The sequence below is a fragment of the Camelus bactrianus genome, chromosome 9, assembly GCF_048773025.1.
Source record: "Camelus bactrianus isolate YW-2024 breed Bactrian camel chromosome 9, ASM4877302v1, whole genome shotgun sequence".
Taxonomy (NCBI): domain Eukaryota; kingdom Metazoa; phylum Chordata; class Mammalia; order Artiodactyla; family Camelidae; genus Camelus; species Camelus bactrianus.
Window position 1 is genome coordinate 6131204 of NC_133547.1, and position 20460 is coordinate 6151663.

At 49.5% G+C, this 20460-nt stretch overlaps 1 protein-coding gene across 6 annotated transcripts in view; it reads right to left on the minus strand.

Annotated features, from left to right (window-relative positions):
• AP2A1 (adaptor related protein complex 2 subunit alpha 1) overlaps positions 1 to 18348 on the minus strand; it is a 31226-nt gene extending 12878 nt beyond the window's left edge. For 4 of the 6 annotated variants that reach the window (XM_045510721.2, XM_045510723.2, XM_074369230.1 and 1 more), the window contains exons 1-4: positions 18128 to 18348; positions 7088 to 7156; positions 6826 to 6968; positions 6482 to 6675 (exon numbers count right to left, since the gene is read on the minus strand). In XM_045510721.2, the coding sequence (XP_045366677.1) occupies positions 6482 to 6675; positions 6826 to 6968; positions 7088 to 7156; positions 18128 to 18194 (473 nt within the window). In that variant the 5' untranslated portion in view covers positions 18195 to 18348. The remainder of the gene's footprint in view (positions 1 to 6481; positions 6676 to 6825; positions 6969 to 7087; positions 7157 to 18127) is intronic. The other 2 variants (XM_074369228.1, XM_074369229.1) reach the window with 1 other exon arrangement.
• Between the last annotated feature and the right edge of the window lie 2112 nt (positions 18349 to 20460).

The following is a 20460-nucleotide window of genomic DNA, read 5'->3' on the forward strand; positions in this document are numbered from 1 at the left end:
GCTGCTGTGTGGAGAAGAGACTGGGGGGGAAGGCGGGGTGAGGGCACAACACGGAGGCCAGACGGGGTTAAGGAGGGACAGCAAGAGTGCAGGCAGGAGATCACAGTGCCTCAGAGCTCGCTGCAGCTGGGCAGCTGAGAAGTGGTTCTGTTCTGATACATTCTTTCTATGATACCCAGGGAAGATGTGCAGGGGTCCCTGGACCTGCAGGGATGTGTGGTCTCTGGCAAGTTCCTTTCCATCTCTGAGCCTAGCCTCCATATTGTCTTCCAGAAAATGAGAACCCTACTCCTCTCTGTGGAGGAGAGGGAGACTGTTAAATCCTGTGGTGGGCTGAATAGCAGCCCCCCAAAGATGTCAACATCCCAATGTCTAGAACCTGTGAATATGCTCCCTTACATTCAAAAGGGACCTGGCAGATAGGATTAAATCAGGGATCTTGAGATGATCCTGGATTATCCTTGTGGGCCCTAAGTGTAATCACAAGGGTCCTTAGAGAGGGAATGAGGAAGATCAGTTGGAGAGATGTAAGGACAGACACAGAGATCAGAGAGAAGAGATGTTACGCTCCTGACTGAAGATGGAAAGAGGGGCCACGAGTCAAGGGATGCAGGATTCCACCTCTAGGAGCTGGAAAAGGCCAGAAAACAAATTCTTTCCCCGAGTCTCCAGAAGGCCCCAGTCCTGCTGACACCTTAATTTAGGCCAGTGAGACTCATTTTGGACTTCCGACCTCCAGAACTGTCAGAGAATCAATGTGAGTTTTAAGCCTCTAAGCTCGTGGTCATTAGTTACAGCCACCACAGGAAATTAAACAGGCACTTGGTCAGCACGGAGCCTGGCAGCCAGCAGTGTCCCATCTCCAGGGGCTGATTCTGTGCCCAGATCAGTAGCCAATTCCCAGCTCGCGAAGAGCATGAGTGTGACTGTCCCAGAAGGCACTCCCTGGGCTCTGGGGTCAGGCATGCCTGCTCCAGGGATAAGCCCCTGACCTTCTCTGATTGACTGTTTCCCCGTCAGGAAAGTGAGGACCCTGGTAGGATCTGAGGGATGAAGAAGTGAGCCTGGGTACCATGGCCTTGAGCACAGAAGGGGTCCCCAGGAACTGAGGACTTACAGTGACGGTTTCCCAGAAAGGACTCAAAAGATGCCCAGGAGAAGGGCACGAGGAAAAGTCCCAGGATGGGTGGGTGAACCTGCAGGAGTCAAAGGCCAGGTGAAAAGGTGATTCACCTGATGTGTATCGACTCAGTGGCTCCGTTTTCTCCCATGAGCCAGGCAGATACGTGTGTTGGCCAGGCTGGGGAGACAGAAGCCCTTGAGTGCTGTGGCCGCCAGTGGACAAGGGAACAGGTCGTCAGAAGAGGAGCTGGTCCACCCTTGGTCAGGGAGCCACTGTGAGTGATGCGGACCAAGACCAGCAATTCCACTCCTGGACACCCACACCAGGGAAAAGCACACACGTGCTCAAGGTGGCAGCGTGGGAACGTTCCCTGCCTGACTGTCATCAGCTTATAAGCCAGCAGGTCTGTCCCCAGCAGAGCTCAGTGAATGGGAGTCTTTTCACGAACATCATCACAGCTCACATCTCAAGGGCCCTTCCTTTGTGCCATGCTCTAAGAACTTCTATGTCTTAATGTGTTTCATCCTGACCACAGCCCTCTAAGGAGGTGGATTCCATTATCATCTCCAATTACAGGTAAGGAAATGTCCCATCAAATCCCAAATGAAGGAATAAGAGTTATTGATCACTTTGGTTAAGTGAAACAGAGACAGTGAAACAATGTAGGTAAAGTTTAAAACTACTTGGGGGGTGGGTGTAGCTCAGTGGTAGAGTGCGTGCTTAGCATGCACAAGGTCCTGGGTTCAATCTCTAGTATCTCCATTAAAATTAAAAAAAAAAATTTTTTAGACTACTTAATATCGGGGGCTGTGCCCAGATGTACAAGGAAAACGAATGTGTGCATCAGTCCTAACAGCCAAAAGGTGGAAGCTTTGTGATGGACACGTAAATAAAATGTGGTCCGTCCATCCATACAAAGTAATGTTATTTCTGGCCCCTAAAAGGAATGAAGCACTGACACACTACGACATGGATTCCGAACCTCAAAAACATTACGCCAAGTGACAAGAAGCATGATGGCCACATTGTGTGAGTCCCTTTATCTGAAATGTCCAGAACAGGCAAATCCTCAGAGACAGAAAGCAGATGGGTGGTTGCCTGCGGATGGAGAGAAAGGGAAGGGGGAGTGACTGCTCCTGGTTACGGGGCTTCTTTTTGGGGTGATGGAAACATTCTGGAATTAGACTGGTGGTGGTTACACACCATTGTGAATGGACTGAAGACCACTGAGTTGTACATTTTAAAACTGTTAATAAAGTGGTGAGCTTTATGTTAGGTGAATTTTACCTCAATTAAAAATAAAATCTACCTAAAGAAACAGTTCCTCTGTGCCCCAGTCACTGTCAAGGCCAAGTTTCCAGTGTCAAGAGCCCAGCTGAGAGTCAGACAAGCCCAGCCTGGCCTGTGACCTTGGCAGGGCACAGCCCCTCAGCTGCCATCCCCTCGTGTGAAATGGGGACATCACAGGGACATCACTTGTGCTCCTATGTGTTTGTCACACTGGCCTCTTTCTCAGCCCTCAAAGGTGCCAGGTTCTCCCCACTCAGGGTGACCAGCCACCTGACTCACTCAAGCCAATGCCACCCGCCCATCCTCATCTTAACGAAACCATCAGCAGCATTCGCCATGATTGGCCGCTTCCTCCTCCTTGAAAGTTTCTTCTCCAAGTTCCGAGCCACAGCCTGCTCTGCGTTATCCTCCCATCTGCCTGGCCAGACCTCAATACACTTGGCAACCCTAGCTCTCAGCCTTCGGTTTCTCCTCTTCCCTGTTCGCATCCTCCCTGGGGGACCTCATCCAGCTGTGGCTTTAATTACCAAACGCCCTGGGCTGTCCTCTCTGCTGGACCCCAGCCACATGTGACTACAGAGCACTTGAATGGAGTAAGGCCAAACTGTCATGCCATGTGTGTGTAAATTACATGCCAATTTCAAGATTTGGCGCAAAAAATATTGGATAATTCTTATGTCAATCCAATGACAAAATGATGGATGGATCAGGTTAGACTGAAATATTAAAATGAGTTTCACTTGTTTGTTTTTACTTTTTCCAATGTGATGACTGGGAAAGAGAAAACCACATAGGTGGCTGGCGTTATATTTTTATTGCACAGCAAAGACCTCTCTTGGGTCTCGCTCTCTCTCTGGCCCTGACTTCCAGCTGTCCAACCCCAACGTCTACCAAGCATCTCAGAGTCAATGCGGCCAAACCCCAACTCGGGATCCTCTCCTTGCCCACCTGGTTCTCCACTCACTCCTCCATCATTCATCCACCTGTTCAACTTCCCTCCTTTTTCTCTCTTATACCACATACAATCTGCACTGTCATCTTTCTTTCCAAAACAGACCCCTCTTATAACTATCTTCACCGCTACAACCCTGGTCCCAACCACCATCAGCTCCCACCAGGATGGACACAGACATCTCAACAGTGTCCCTGTTACAACCCTTGCTGCACCCAACAGTCTCTATTTCTGCTTACAATTTCTGGGCTCCTTGAATCCGAGGATCACACTCTCTCATGGGTTAGGATATATTCTTAGCCATCATCTGTTCAAACACCACCTCTGTCACAGCCTCTCCCTTCTCTCTTTCTAGAACTCTAAATAGTGTTGTTAGACTTTCTCTATTTTCGATGACCTTTAACCTCTCTTCTTATTTTTATTATTTTTTAACGGAGGTACTGGGGATTGAACCCAGGACCTCATGCATGCTAAGCATGCACTCTGCCACTAAGCTATATTCTCCCCACCGCTAACCTCTCTTTTGAAATCTCCCATCTCTTTGCTGCTCTGGGCTGCATTCTGATTAATTTCATCAGTTCTACTCCCTCTTTACAATCTTGGCTTTGGTTCAGTCTTCTCTGCTGCTCAACTAGACCGCTTGATTATTTTTGTAAATTGAAATGATTTTTTCCATTTAAAAAAAAAATCTGCTTGAGTTTTGCTCCTATTTTTCAACCGTTCTCTTCTTTATTTCTTTTTAATTAGCTTTATTTTTTATTGTATTTAATTATTTTGGCAGAGGGGGAGGTAATTAGGTTTATTTATTTTTTAGAGGTGCTGGGGATTGATCCCAGGACCTCATGCATGCTAAGCATGTATTCTACCACTTGAGCTATACCCTTCCCCCCACCTTATTTCTTAAAACATATTAAACATACTCATTTTATATTCTGTATGAAAATTCCAATTAAACTGTCATTTTCGGTTTTCTCTCTGCTGGTTCTCCCTCATGGTGCCTCGTATCCTGTGTTTAGTGATTTTTGATGGTGAGCTACTTGTGTAACTTGGAGCTTTATCTGTGGAACTCGTTGAAGCCTGCGGTGAAGGTGGGGTTCCCCAGAAAAGGCTTGTTTGCTTCTGTCAGGCATTGGGGTGCTACTGGTTTGCATCACTTTGAACAAAAGCTTGGTTTAAGGATCTGTGGATAATCTAAGAAGGGGAAAATCAGGCTGAAAACCAGTGTGTGGGCTGTTCTGTGCCACGGTTCGAAATGGGTAATTTTGCTTGTAGTCTCCAGGGGGTTTATTTCTAGGTCACTCTCACTTTGAAGTGTGGCCTCTGGAGCCTCTGCTTGAACAAGTTTTGCCTTCTGTTCCCAGAGGCCACAGGGCCCCAAAACTGATACCCAGGTTCTCACAGTCCTTAAGCAACATCCTGCTCATTTTCCCGGGTACCAGGCTCCTCTGAGCTTGTGGCCTGGGTGCCTCCTTATTTTCTTGCAGGCTCATGAATACACTGAAGAATATTTCCTTTCCTCTTTTATCCAACTTTGAAAGTTGGGTTTCAGGGACAGTACCAGGCAGGAATCTAGTCCACAAGTGGCTGGAAATACAAGCCCTACCTTCTCCCGCACCAGGCAGAGTGATCTTTTAAAAACACAAAGCCAGTCATGTCACTGACCTGCTCAAGACACATAGATTACCTCCCATTTCAATTTGAATCAAATCCCAACTCCCCTTATTCTCTTTCTTGTTTCCTGCACTCAAGCCAGAGACACTATCTCTTGGTTCCTTGGAAGTACAGCTTGTGCCTACCTCAGGGCCTTTGCACCGGCTGCTCCTTTTGCTTGGAACGCTTTCTCCAATATTTTTGAATGACTCTCTTCTCCTCATCATTCCAGTCTCAAATCACCTCCTTGCAAAGACCCTCCCTGTCGAGTCTGATTTAAGCAGCCTCCCCCACCATCCCTCCTGCCCCCAACTAACCTGTTTTGTTTTCTTCAGAGCGACTGTCACTGAACTCAACTCAGTTCTTTGCCTATGTGTTTGTTCTTTGGATACCCCCTAGATGTAAGCTCCCTGAAGGTGGGCACAACTGTCCCTGATGCTCTCTCCTGCCTCCCCGGGCCCAGAACAGTGCCTGCCACAATGCAGGTGTGCAAGAAATATTTGCTGAATGCCCTCTTGCCTCAGAGCGATCACAAAGGCCGACGCACTGCCCTTCATGCTGCTCCTTTTTCCACGCCAACTCCTCTGCCTCCCCCAGGTCTCAGACTGATACCACTTCCTCTGAGAAGCCCTCTCTGATGCCCCAGGCTAGGCCTGGCACCCCTACTAAATGCCCTGATGGGCTTCTGTGCCCCCACAGCATGGTTCTGAGAGGAAATACACGTTTTATCCTGCAATTATTCAATAAATGTTTACCTCCCACTCTGGACCATTAACACTGGGAGGATGATGGCCATGTCCATTTCTGGTCATGGCTCTGTCCCCAGCAATCAGCATGGCACCTTACACATAGATGCTCAATAGATGTTTGTTGAATGAATGAATGGAAAAGATGCAGAAGTTCTGGACTGCTGTCACCAACTTAACTGAAGGTTATCACCTCTTCTTTACTAGATGTTAAAGGTCGGGGAATCAGACAGACACCCCACTGGCTTTGTTGGGAAGCTGCCTGACCCTGTCGAGTTGGTCTGGTGAGATGACAAGAGACAACCACGGGGCTGCCACCAGAATCACTGGGCTTCCAAGTCCAGCACTGTCCCCATGTCCCAGCTGGGAGACCTTGGCCAGGTGACACAACATATCTGACCCTCAAAGTTGGTTAAGGCGGGGGAGGGGTAAGTTAGGAGTTTGGGATGAGCAGATACAAACTACTATATACAAAACAGGTAAACAACAAGGTCCTATTGCATAGCACAGGGAACTGTATTCAATAGCTTGTAATAACCTATAATGGAAAAGAACATATACGTGTATGTATATGTATAACTGAATCACTGTGCTGTACACCAGAAACCAATAACACAACATTGTAAATCAACTATGCTTCAATAAAAATTAAAGAAAAAAAACCCAAATTGGTTGGGCTTTGTCTACCCCATCTCCCAGCCTGGGTCCCCAACACCTTACCCAGCCACCAAGATGCGAGGGATGTCAGCGGCAAAGGCCTCGCCCATCTCTCGGCTGCCCACGTTGGCAATGCAGTGCAGAGCCAGGCACATGAAGGTGGGGTTGCGGCTGGCCAGGTCGTTCTTGATGGCATTGTTGATGAGCCGGATCAGCTCAGAGTTGGAGTTCACCAGCACTGAGATGAACAGGTAGCCCTGGAGGGGAGGGGCGAAAGGAGGCGGGGGTCTGGGACCCTTGTGGCCAATGGACCCAGGCCCTCAACCCTCACCCCTGGAGTCTACTTCCAGCCCCTCCCTGCTCAGACCCAGGAGCCCAAGCCCCCAGCCCCTCCTCCCCAGACTCACTATCTGTTTCTCCGTGTACTTGTTGGAGCTGAGCAGGTTCACAGCCTCCATGTGCCCGAAGTCAATGTCATGGCCGAGCAGAAAGATGAAAAGCAGTTTACACACATACTTTTTCTTGCTGTAGCCATCCAAGGCTTTGTCCCCTAGGGCAGAGTATGGAAGAAAGGGGAGGCAACATGAGGAAGGATCGTACTGATCAGTCCCAGGCAGCCCAGGCCCAGCCTGCTCCTCCATCAGACCCAGGCGTCTGGGCCCAGCTCACCCTTGAACTTGGAGCGGATGTTGGCCAGTTCCTTGTTGATTCTCTTAATCTCTGCCTCCTTGCTCTTACCTGGGAAGGAGAAGGCAGGGGAGATGAGGAGGGTCCCAGAGACTTGAACCAGCTGCCCTCACTTTCCTTAGCAAGGCCCCTCTCAGCTGGAAGGGTGGCCTCTCCAGACCCTGGGGCTCCAGGCCCTGGGGCTGAGGCCAGGCCTGGGCCCCTTCTCGAGCAGGGAGCTTCAGGGAGGTGAGAACCTTGGCTCACTCGTCCCTACCACCCAGAGGAGGAGCCCGGCACACCCTCTGGGGCGATCCCTGACTTCCTCCTTTCTCCCTCCTCTGGCTGGGGCCCCTGAACTGTACCCGCCCTGTGAGCTCCGGTCCCCACCCACAACTCTGGCAACCCCTGCACCAGTCCCCAGCTGAAATATGCCCCTGACAGGAAACAGATGATGAATGAATGAATGAATGAATGAAGAGCTGGATGCCTTCGAGCTGGCCCCCAGGTCACTCAGGTCCATTCGAGCCTGACTTCAGCCCCTCGCCATTGACAGACTCCGCTGTTTACTCAGCTCCTCCCAGACAGAAACCGAGGTGTCCTCACCCCCTCATACAAGCCATCACCACATCCTCTTGGCTCGACCACGAGAACATGTCCCCACATACTGCCACTCTGACCACCTCATCCAGATTCCAGGCTCCCTCACCCAGATGGCTGCAGCAGCCTCCTCTCTGGCCTCCCTGCCTCCAGCTGGGGGGACTCCACCCCATGGCTCCAAAGCCCTCTGGCCCTGCCCCGGCCACCCCTCCAGTGTCACCCCTTACCCCCTTCCTGTGTGTCCCGGCCTCATGTGCCTCTGCCAGTTCCACGGACACTCCACACTCCTTCCTACCTCCAGGGCCTTTGCACGTGCCATGCCCCCCCAACCTCCCCAGCCCATCTGTCCAGTTCTCCTCCTGTCATGTGGGTCTCAGATCCTGTCACCTCCTCCAAGAGGCCTTTCCTGGCCAGTTCTTTAAAGTCAATGCCTTATTCTTCTGTTTCTGCCACTTTTAAAAGTCCCTCAGCACATTTCACACCGTGGAACTATTTTATTTATCTTTCCTGTCAAACCTCAGCTCCCACTTCTGATTATAAACATCACAAGGGAGCTTCTAGAACAATCCTCAGCATACAGCAGGTGCTTAATAAATGTCTGGTCATCTGAAGGGTGAAGCCTGCTCTGACCCATGGCTGTTTCATCTGCATCCTTCAACATGAGGCCAAGCAACTGGGAGGTATGAGTGTGTGTTGAATGAATGAATGAATGAATGAGCAAGTGAGGGTATGTGCTCTCCTTCTCTTTAGAAATGCTGCCTCACCTCCTACTCCCAACTTCCAAGGAAGCTCCCAGAAGCCCCACTTCATGTATCACCTCCTCCAGGAAGCCCTCTCTGACTAGCACCTCCTGATCAGTTCCAAGCAGATGCTAAAGCTGGCAGCCAGCAGCCAGGTGGCTCTCGAGCACCTGAAACGTGGCCATTCCCAACTGAGATGGGCAGTAAGTGGCAATGACACAAGGGATTTAGAAGACTGAGTGTGGGACAAAAGGAGTGTAAACTATCTCATCAAAAATTCAAAAATTTTCACAGACATAGAAAACAAGCTATGGTTACCAAAGGGGAAGGTGGGGGAGGAATAAATTAGGGGTTTGGGATGAACAGATACACACTACTGTAGATAAAGTAGATAAACAACAAAGACCTACTGCAGAGCACAGGGAACTATATTCAATATCTTGGAATAACATATAATGGAAAAGAATCTGAAAAAGAATAACTGTATAACTGTGTAACTGAATCAATTGCTGCACACCCAAAACTAACACAACACTGTAAATCAATTATACCTCTAAGTGGGAAAAAATAAATATTGATTACCAGTTGAAATGAGAATATGTGGGGTGTATCAGGTTATATAAATATACCATTAAAATTAATTTGGCCTGTTCCTTTCTACTTTTTTAACAAAAACGTGGCTCCTAGAAAAGTTAAAAAGCACACGTGTGTCTACTGGGTAGCACTGCTCTAGGGACTTCCCTGCTGTGGGTGTGTCAGGATCTGCCTCTGTCCCCCAGACCACCCCAGGACGCCCTGGAGGGCAGGGCCGGCATCTGTCACTTTTCTGGGTAGTGACTCCATGTCCCAAGGCCTTACTGAGTGACTGAACTCAGGAAAGGCATGAAGACATGAAACGAGGGTCTGATGAGGTATAGAGTGACCCTCTCCTAGCCCTCAGGACAGGTGCAGAGGGCCTGGGGATGAGGGTGGGAGGTCTCTGGGACCCAGGACCTCAGTGATGAGGCTTAACTGGCCCATGCGGCCCCAGAGGCCATCTGATCCTTCATTTATTAATTACACGTTTCCTGAGCCCTGTGGGCCAGGCCTCAGGGGGGGTGATCCTAGGCATCCTGGACCCCCGCCGATCCAGCACTTTTGATCTGCCACCAGGGCCTCCTAGACTGGTGGAGCACTAGCAGAGGGCCCTGTCCCAGCACCTGAGCAAGATGGCCAGGGTTGGCGGTCACCTGGACACCTCCTGGGGCCTGGGTGGTGGCTGCCAAGAGGAGGGGACATTTGAGGAAGGCTGTGAAAGATAAGGAGGGTTCAGGAGCAGTTCAACAGCAAGGGTGGCCAGCGGGTAAGGACGTGCCGCCCTCGTAGGGCAGAGCAGGGGCGGTGACTGGCCAGGGTGCACAACAGCCCCCTCAAAACTGGTGCGCATGCTCCATTCTACTCCTAACCTGAGGGTGCCCACAGAGTTGCGCCAGTCAGCTGCCTTAAGGAGCTCCTGTAGGGACCAGAAGGAAAACCAAACAGCTTTTATAAATGGATCATAAAGCACACAGTGGCTGCCTAACCTTTACCACAGACAGACGGATATCTGAATGGCAATTAAATTTCTGAGGCTAGAGCCTTCTCCGGCCTAAATTTGGTACAAACCAAAATAGAGGTTTGTACCTCTATTAAAAGCTTCAATGGATGGACCCAGAGATGATCATACTAAGTGAAGTAAGTCAGACAGAGAAAGACAAATATCATATATCACTTACATGTAGAATCTAAAAAAGTGATACAAGTAAACTTATTTACCAAATAGAAAGAGACTCACAGACATAGAAAACAAATTTAGGGTTACAAAGGGGAAAGGCGATAGGAATTTGGGATTAGCCAATACAAATTACTATACATAAAAGAGATAAGCAAGGTCCTACTGTATAGGACAGGGAACTACATTCAATAGCTTGTAATAGCCTGTAATGAAAAAGAATATGAAAAAAAAATATGTATGCATAACTGAATCACTATGCTGTACACCAGAAACTAACACAACATTGTTTATCAACTATACTTCAAAAAACAAGCTTTCAAGAAGCTCACAAAACTAACCTATGGTATTGGAAGACGGGGCAGTGGTTATCCTTGGGGAGGAGAGTGCTGGGGAGCCAGGGATGTTGTTTCTGCATCTGGGGGCCAGTCATGCAGCTGTGTTCAGTTGGGGAAAATTCATCAAGCAGAACATTTATGATCTGTGAGCTTTTTTATAGATCTGCTATCTCTACATCTGTTTGTGTATATATAAATTAATATATTTGTAGATGGATATACATGGATATTTTTATACTGAAGTATCTCCATGATGTATAAAAGATATATATCAAAGAGATGTGGGTAATTTAAAGAATAGTCAAAGCTAATATAAGCACAGGACAGAGAATCTGGAAAACAAAGGAAAAGAAAAATAATGGCCATAGTTCTATGCATTTTGGCTAATATGAAAAATCTTCAATACCCACTCTTTATAGCTAATTAATAACATATTATAATTAGTTTCTGAGAATAAGCTTCTCGAAATAAAGTTATGAGAGCAACGAGTCTGCCCATTTAACAATTTTTTTGATATACAAAGGCAAATTGCTCTCCCATAAATAGTGAATCAGTTTATATCCCACCATTATGGTGTGAGAATCTGTTTCCTGATGGAAGAATATATGATAGTCAGCAGAGCGAATTATTCAGTAATTTATTTAATTATTATGCTAGAGTTGAACATTTTATTCATTTAATCAACAAACATGTATTAGTGCCTGCTACATTTAAAAAATAAAAATAAAAAATTTTAATAAAGAATATTCAAAGAATATTCTTTAAACAGTTCTTAATGACTGTTTATATATGTTTTTTCTTTAAACAGTCTTTAAATTGCCCACAGCTATCTGATATTGTTTTCTGCATCACTGATATACTTCGCTGTAAAAAAGAACTCTCAGAGAGGACAAAGAATCAGGTCTCCAAAAGAGACAGCGCTGCAGCCCTGGAGGGAGGGCATCTTGGTGGAGCGCATAATCTCTGCAAAGACCCACAGACAGCACATGGATCCTGCTGAGGGTAACACCGGGAGAAAGGGGCTGAAGGCAGCTGTGACAGAACTGGGCTCATGAATAAATTTCCATCACTGCAGCCCAGCCTGCAACAGGGGGGATGAGCTAGCTCACTGGAGGCATGCAAGCACGTTGGGGTGGTTTAAAGAGATGGGCCATTATGAGTAATTTAAGCTTACAGGCAACAACCCTTTAGTGGTTAACTTGCAGGGGCAAGGGTATAGCTCAAGTGGTAGAGTGCATGCTTTCCATGCATGAGGTCCTGGGTTCAATCCTCAGTAAAAATAAAAATAAATAAACAAACAAACTTAATTATCTCCCCCGAAAAAAAGAGAAGAGATTTAAAAAAAAAAAAAAAAAAGATGAGGCTGAAGTGGACCAAGCAGAAATAAGTGGAGGTGCACACTCTGGGTGAGGGCAGAAGCCAGTGCAAAGGCCCAGGGGCTGGCATGGCATGGGGCGTTAGACTGCGCAGCCTCCTGGGTTTTCAAAGGGTGTTGGGAAGCCAGGGGAGGGCAAGAGGCCTTCTTCTGCCTGCAGCTATTGCTGGGATGGCTGTGCAGGTGGAAAAGAGGCCACCTCCTTGCTACAGGCCAGAGCAGTGAACTGCTGACTGCTCCAGATGTACCTTGGGGCTTCTGGTTAGGGGAGATAAGCTTTCCCTACTTGCAGCAACTGGGTAAGCCTGTCTGTCACTGTCACCAAAGGCATCCTAACAAACCCCGACTACCCTGAAGGGACTGACATGCTTTTATGGGGGTAACACAGGCGTTGTCTGGTACCTCACTGCAAGGATCCTTCATAGCCTTGGAGACAACTACCGTTCACAGTACAAAATAACAAATGCTTCTCTCTCCTAGGATGTGCTGTGCTGTATCTCCCACACAAGTCCCCACAGCCCTGAGCCCTCAGAGAGGGTTCTGGGAGATGATGCTTATTGACTTTGGGCTACTCTAAAGTTCAGAACTTGTTAGTCCTGTGTTGTCCAATACGGGAGCCGCTGGCCACACGTGGGGCCAGTGGACACTTGAAATGTGGCTGATGCTATACTGAGGGATTGAATCCTTAATTTTCTTTCAATGTAATAAATTAAAAAGTAAAAACCAATCCTCCATTCAATTACTGGAGTGTAGGAGGGATATGAGTGAGGCGGAAAGTACATTTAGAATGACTTGGACACTTGGTGAATCTTCTTTTTTTAAACATAAGCTTTATGAACTCTTAACACTGAGCAAGATTTTCCAGTGAAAATGTAGCCTCTAAGTTGAGCAAGAACATAAACTGTCTCATTACTTGTTTAAAAAATATCAATGGCACATTCAAATAGTCTTTGGGGCATCCTGGGATAAATGAAATAGACCTATTAAAGTTAATTTCCCTGGTTTTGCTTTTTCCAAGTGGCTACTGGAAAATCTGAATGTATAGATTTGGACAGCGGCATGCCAGCCCTGGGTGAGATGTTATTAAAGCCGTCAACATCCCGGAGAGAAAATATTCTCCGTGAGCAACCAGGTCACACCCTGTCATCCACCTGCTTGAACACAGCTGCAAAGACCCTCCCTGAGTTGCCACCTGACATCTAAGGGTGCACGTGTTGCTCTGTAAACCCTTGGCCTCTGGTTGGGAATGCCAGCACCCCAGGGGCCAGTGTCAGGGGCTGCTTCACTCGGCTGGCGTCCTCAGGACACTAGACACAGGTAGGAAAGAGTGGGGCTCAGGCCTGGATGGGTCTGTTGCCAGCAGCCGGCTGCCACTCATAACCTCAAGCCAATTCCTAACAGGGCAGGACCTGGGGTGGGGAGGGGTGTCCCCAGTAGCACACGGATGCTGGAGCATCCCACCAAAGTGGGGCTCATTCCTTCTGCTCTCTCCACAGTGGCCAGAGGGATCCTGTGAAAACCTGAGTCAAATCCTGTACCTTCTTTGCTCTGAATCTCTCCAGCTCCCACCTGGCTTGGTGTAAAAGCAAAGTCCTTGCTGGGGTTCTCCAGGCCCTGAACAATCCACTAGCTCCCATTCCTTGCCCTCCCCTCCCCCACTTTGCCCACAGAGGCCACCTCCTCCTCATATCCCTCCTACACTTCAGGTACAGTCCTGCCTCAGGACCTTTGCACAGGCTCCCAAAACTGTCCTCTGCCCCTCCCCTGCTTTATTTCCTCCCAACACTCCCTGCTACCTATCTGACCACCTGAACACTATATATTTACTTGTGTAGGGGTCCATCTCCCCCCTAGAATGTGACTACAGGAAGGGGACTTTTCCCCCCCTAACAGAGGCACTGGGGACTGAACCCAGGACTTGATGCGTGCTAAGCGTGTGCCCTACCACTGAACTATAACCCCCAACCCTAGACTTTTGCTCACTATTGCAGTCTCATCACCTAGAACAGTGTCTGACACTCAGGGCTTAATAAACATTGATTTGTTCATTCATTCATTCATTCATTCCTTCATTCATTCAGCAAATACCTCCCATGGCCTCCCATGGGCCAGGTCCTGCAGAAGGCAGAACAGGGGACCCAGGGAGGGATCAGAACAGGGCCAGCATTCCACAGGCTCGGGGAGATGGCACAAACAGAATGGTCACCACTTGGAGTGGGATGTGCCCGAATGGAGAGCCCAGGGTACGGTGGCCGCCCAGCACCCCTTTTCCCTCGCTCCTCAGGCTCGGGGAGCTGGGGCCCTAGAGAGGAGGCAGCCCCAGCCCCTGCCTTAGGGAGCTCCCAGTCAGATAAGTCTCTGGGAGACTGATTCCCCCTCCAGACAGAACAGGATCACGCCCTCTGGCTGGGCCCAGCCTCACCTCTCCCTTTCTTATCTGCAGAATTTGCCCTTCCAGGCTCTCCTTCTCCAAGCCTGCTTTTCATCTCCTTCAAGATCCTTCCCCCTGAACTCCACTATGCCCTTCAGATCCTCCAGTAGGATAACTCCACACTCCTCCACCTGCTCATCCCTGAGCCCCGCCTTGTCCCTATTCCCCATCCCTTCTCTTCCCTCCGTCCAGCTTGAAACCCTCTCTGGTCCTCTTAGGTCAAACACTATCTGGCCTCTGCCCACCTCCCCATCAGATCCCAGCCCTCTCTGCACCAGCCACAGAGGCCTTAGCTCAGAGTCTTGACTGGGCCTCAGGACCTTTGTACCTGCTGTCCCTCTGCCTTCACAGCTCTTCTCCCTCTCCCTTGGCCTGGTTGACTCCTCCACATGGTCTGGACAATGCAACCAGGCAGAGCCCCTATTCAACATCATGGCCCTCTCCCTCACTGGGCTGAGGACAGCTACAATTTTTTTCCACTTAGAAAAAAAATTTGATGCACACTGCTGTGCATGAAATAAATAAGGATTTGCTGTATAGCACAGGGAACTCTAGTCAATATCTTGTAATAAGTGATAATGGAAAAGAATTGAAAAAAATATATATATATATGGCCGAATCACTTTGCGGTACACTGGAAACTAACATGGTATTGTTAGTTTCAGTCATATTTCATAATCAATTATAATTCAATAAAAAAATTTGAGATACAATTCACACACCACATAGCTCACAACTGGACAGTCCAATTCACTGGTCTTTAGTAGATCCACCATGGTGTTCAGCTATCACCACCATGTAATTCCAGAACATTCTCATTACCCCCAAAAGAAACCCTGCACTCATTAGCAGTCACTCCACATTCCACCGCCCCCTAGCCTGAGGCAACCACTAATCTACTTTCTGTTTCTATGGATTTGCCTATACTGGACATTTCAGATAAGTGGAATCCTACTTCATGCAGTCTTTGGTGTCTGGCTTCTTTCATTTAGAATGGTGTTTTCAAGGTTCATCCATGTGGAAGCATCTATAGTACTTCTTTCTTTTTAATGGCTGAATAATATTCCACTTTATAGTTGTACACCTTGTGTTGATCCACCCGTTGATGAACATTTGGGTTGTTTCTGCTCTTTGGTTATCACGAATAATGTGGTATGAATATTTGTACACAAGTGTTTCGAGGTGGACAGCTGTGATTTTTACGCAGTACCTGTCTCCCTCAGGGGCTGGGAGTTTCATGGGGGTACAGTCCGTCCTATTTACTGCTGTGTCCCCAGAGCCCCATGACAAGGCTTGAAATATTCCAGGCATTTGACAAACACCTGATGAGAAAACCAAGGACAAGAGGGCTCCCTGATTCGCCAGCCTGGATTCATTTGTCTAAGCCACCTCCACTGCCCCCAAGTCCAAGTCTCCCGTCTTCTGGCCTCCCTCTGGGGTCCTGCAGTGACACCCACTTGTTTTCTCTTTCCTCCTCCACCCCCATCATCCAATCCCTTTGCAAATCCTTCCAAATTTATCCCCAGCCTGACTACTTCACACACTTCCCTTCTCACCCCAGTCAAGCCAACACCATTGCTCACGGATGCCTGCAGTTGATTCCCTATTTCTGCTCCTACCTCGAGTCTGTTCTTTTCACAGCAGCTAGAGGAACTATTTTAAAACATCAAGCAGCTCGTGTCTCTCCTGTGTGCAAAACCTTCCCGCCATTCTTGCTTCACTCAGAGAAAGGCCAAAGTGCTCCCCGTGACCTACGAAGCTCTACCTGCTCCAGATCCCCTTTATGCCCTCATCTCCAACCCGATGCCCCCACCCCTCTTGGCTCCAGGCACACAGGCAACCTTGCTCTTACTGGAACACACACCAAGCGTGCTATAACCCCAGGACCTTTGAATGTACCACTCCCCTACCTGGACCTCTCTTTCCTCCCAAATCTGCAGGGCTCACTCCCTCTCAATCCTGGTCCCTCCCTCTTCCTTGTTTGCCTGTTGTATTTATTTCACACTGTGGTTCTCTGTGTTTATTTTTTTAGCTCCTTCATGACGTGGATGCTCCCAAGGGCAGGCAACTTTGTTCATTGGTGTACCCCAGTTCCCAGAACAGTGTCTGGCACATTGTGGTGATCAAAAAGTATTTGTCAAATGAATGAATGAACAAACGAACTTTCAGAGGCAAGATGTTGTTATCAATGAAGTCAGCCAACAAGAATCCTGAGTCTCCAAGAGGTTGAATGACTTGCCAAGGGTCACAAGGTCAGTTTCAGTGGCCATGCCTACCTGAGCCTAACAGCTGGGCCCCCCTATCCACCACACAAGCCCTTGGAAGTTCCACTCCTTTCATAACAACCTTAACATCTCACTGCTCCTTGAAACCCAACAGTTTCCACTCCTCCTGTTCACTGAGCACCTACTATGTGCCAGATCCTTCCATACCTACTAAATTCTACAGTCAGCATTGGGCACCTAGCCGAGGCCGCTCCTCAGATCCAGTTAAAAAGAACAATAGCCAAGATCAATCTAAGTGCCTGGAACACACAAAAGGCCTCCCTCACACCCTGTATCACAACAACCTCTTTAGGAAGGTGCGATCAGCATTCCCTCCTGATAGATTAGGAAACCTAGAGGTGAAGTCCCTCATTCAAGGTCACACAGCTAGGGAGTGACAGCACTCAAACTCAAACTTGAGTTCAGCTGACCCCAAAGCCTGAGCGGATATAGTCTCTGAAGCTCTTGGCAGCTCCAAACACCAACACCCGCTCCCAGGAGTTGGGAGCTGACTTGGCGCCAGGCCTCCCATAGTCACGACAATACTTCCTGCTGGTGACCACTGTCCCCATGCTGATGTGGTCAGATGGGAGAGGGCTCCAGATCCAAGACTGTCCTGCTCCCTGACCCATGACCTCTCTCTGGGACCAGGCTTCCCCCTTCCCCCAAGCTTTCCAGATCTCTTTCCTATAAATTCCTAAGGCCCCCTGGTCCCTTCTTTGAGATCTAGCCTTCTGGTACCTCCCCCAAGCTCCCACACTATAATATTCTCTTTTCCAGGACCCCCATCTCCCTGGCTCAGGTTCTCCCAAGACTCTCCACCCGCAGTGCCTCTCCTCTGTGCTTCCCTCAGTAACCCCTCCAGCCCCCTCTCCATGGCCCTCCACCGCTCCTAAGCAATCCTCCATCCTGGAGCCCCTGTATCCCTCCCCAGCATGCTGCTATAGTCCCCCACCTCCCCATCTCTCCTCCCCAAGCCCCTGGGATTTTCTTTTACTCTCAAGTCCTCTCTATGAACTAGCTGGCAGCCTCAGTGACCTATCTAGCCCTTTCCACTCTATGACAACCCCACATCTAGGCCCTCAAACCCAGTCCCTTTAGGCTTCCTATGTTTCACGTCTTCCCAGTCCCCACTGGCCTCCTCCTACTCTATCGCTCCACAGGGTACCCCCCACCCACTCAGCCATGCACCTCCTTCCTTTTCTATCTACCTCAGGGATTCCTCTAACCCCATCGCTAATACGATTCCCCAGCCTTTCTTTCATTGCCAGGGGACACCTCTATGCCCCATCCCCGGGACTTTACTAGCCTCCTCTCTGTTAAGACCCTCCTGGACGCCTCTAGCCACTTCGTGTCGTCACCTCAAGAGGCACAGTATGACACCCTAAGCCCCTCCATTCCCTCCACCCTAAAGTTCCCCCCAGGGCCTCACGATCCTCTCACTCTACGACCGCAGGGGGTTTAGATCCTCTGGGCCTCTTTATAACCCCCGAACCACTCAATTCCCCGCTCCCCCCACCCAGTGTCCCCCGGCCGCGCTCTCACAGTTCCGGATGTCGGAGATGAACACCGCGAGCCCCCGCATCCCATCGCCCTTGGACACGGCCGGCATGATGGCGGTGGTGTCGGCTCCAGGCCTGGCCGGGCCGGGCACAGCACAGCGGGGGCTGGCAGGCGGAGGCCGGGAGGAAAGGACCCCAGGCAGCGCGGAGGAGCCGAGCCGGCCAGGGGGGGAGGGCGGACAGGCAGGCGGGCTGGCTGGCCGACCGCGGCTCCACCCCCGGCCCCTCCCCTCCGCTCCGCCGTCCTGAGTTCTCAGCCGTCCATTGGCTCAGCTTACTGCCGCTCAGACTTGGGCTCATCCCCATTCCTCGTCTCATTGGTCGATGAACAAAGGCACGCCACTACTATTGGTCCAGCACCCCGCTATTTCCGTTCGGGAGGGGGTGGGGGCGTTGCCCGAGAGGCGGGCGGAGTTCGGTTACGTACGGTGGGACCGCCCCCTCCGCGCGGCCGAGTCTTATGCTGATTGGATCCGGACGCTCTCCTAGAAGGGAGGGATTGACGTGAAGGAAGGCGGGGGAGTGGGCTTGAGGAGGCGGGACTTACGTTGATTGAGACCAATGGGAGGGTAGACCGCCCCCGTAGGCGTCTCGGATTCGCCGGGCCTGTGCTACTCCCGCCCTCGATTGGGCTATAGTTGGGGCGGGAGGAGAGCGATGATCCGTAGAGAAGGAAGGAGAAGGGGGGTTGTCACTCAGCTGGGCTGGGATAGGTGGAGCGGCGCCTGCAATTCCCTGCTGCAGAGAAGGGGTTGGGAGGGGCGGGAGAGCGCGAGGTATTTACTGCGCAAGCGTCTTTCTGTTCCCCTTTATCCCTTCTCTCCTCCACCCTCGACTCCTTAAATCTTCTTACAGGAAGACATCCCTTCCCCCTTCCCCTCCCTTGTCTAGCCGCCAAGATGTTGAGACCTAACTTGTCAGGAGACCAAGTATTTCCAGAGCAGAGGAAACTCAAATCTAGTCCCATTAAGCAGAGTTTAAAACTGAGGTCCAGGGAGTTTGGATGACTTCCCCGAGGTCACACAGCTTGGAAGTGGTAGAGCCTGTATTTAAACAATATTTTGGCTTTTAACTACTTCTCAATATACAATGCCCCCCCCCCTTTTGGCAACCGTAACACCATTAAACAAATATCAAATCAAAATTGTCGGTCTCTGCACCAGACTTGGAGCTCCTCCTGAACAAGAAGGGGACCTGGTACTGAAGGAAGAACTTTGCTTAAAGGGAAGGAATGTGTGAATCCCTTTTGTTTCGCCCATCCACCATCCCTTGGCGCCCCAGAGACCTTTGGTTGACTGGCTTTTGGGAAGGCAGAGTCTCCGGAACTCCAACGCCCCAGGCTATTGAGAAATTTGGGGCAAAGGGTACTGGAAGAGTCCATTCAGTCACCTCGAAGAACTAAGCCCCACCCGCCAGCCTTTTCCAATCTCAGGAGCCCAGTCTTGGAATGAGTCTTAGGGGAGTGTCCTAGGTCCTGGGAATGTCCACTCGGAATCCTAGGGGGATGGGGGCAAGAAGAGCCCACCTTCCAGGTTCAATGGATCCATCCATTTGGGTTTCCAGGAATGGGGCTTGGGAAAGTCCATTCTGAATTCTAGGAGGACAAACGCTCAGGTGTTTTAGTGACCATGGAGAGTCCATTCCTAATATGGGTTGGGGGAGGGGTGCTGCCTGCCCCTAAAGAACTGAGAGTGACACTGTTAAAAACAACAAAAACAAGTTATTAGAGCCAGGAATTGGATAAAGTCCTTTTCATGGAAGCTACACAAGCATTCCAAGGACTAGAGGGGTCCATTCAAGATGTGGAAAGAAGTGCTTTCTACCTAATAATGCCATATATATATATATACATACACACACACACACATATACACACACATACACACACACGTGTGTGTGTGTGTGTGTATAGTGGGATTGGAACTAGTCCACTTTTTGAGGGATGCGAAGAGAGACAACTAGAGTCCAAAGGACGGGAAAATTCTGTCCCTGAGGAGGAGAGAAAAGCCAGCCTCTTCCCAGCCTTAAAGTGCCACCTCCCTCTCACCTGTCACCTTCAACATTTCACCCAGGGAGCTGGGGGCATAGCTCAGTGGTAGAGTGCATGCTTAGCATGCACGAGGTCCTGGGTTCAATCCCTAGCACCTCCATCAACAAACAAAACCTTTAACCTGAAGCCAGATAGGATTAACTCTGGGTTTTTGTTGTGAGGAGAAGGATGCTCTGATTCTAGGTTCTGTCTTGGGTAGATGAGGGATCTTAGTCCTGTCGGGGCTCGCATGGGCTGACCCCTGCCCAGTAAGAGCAGCTCTTTCC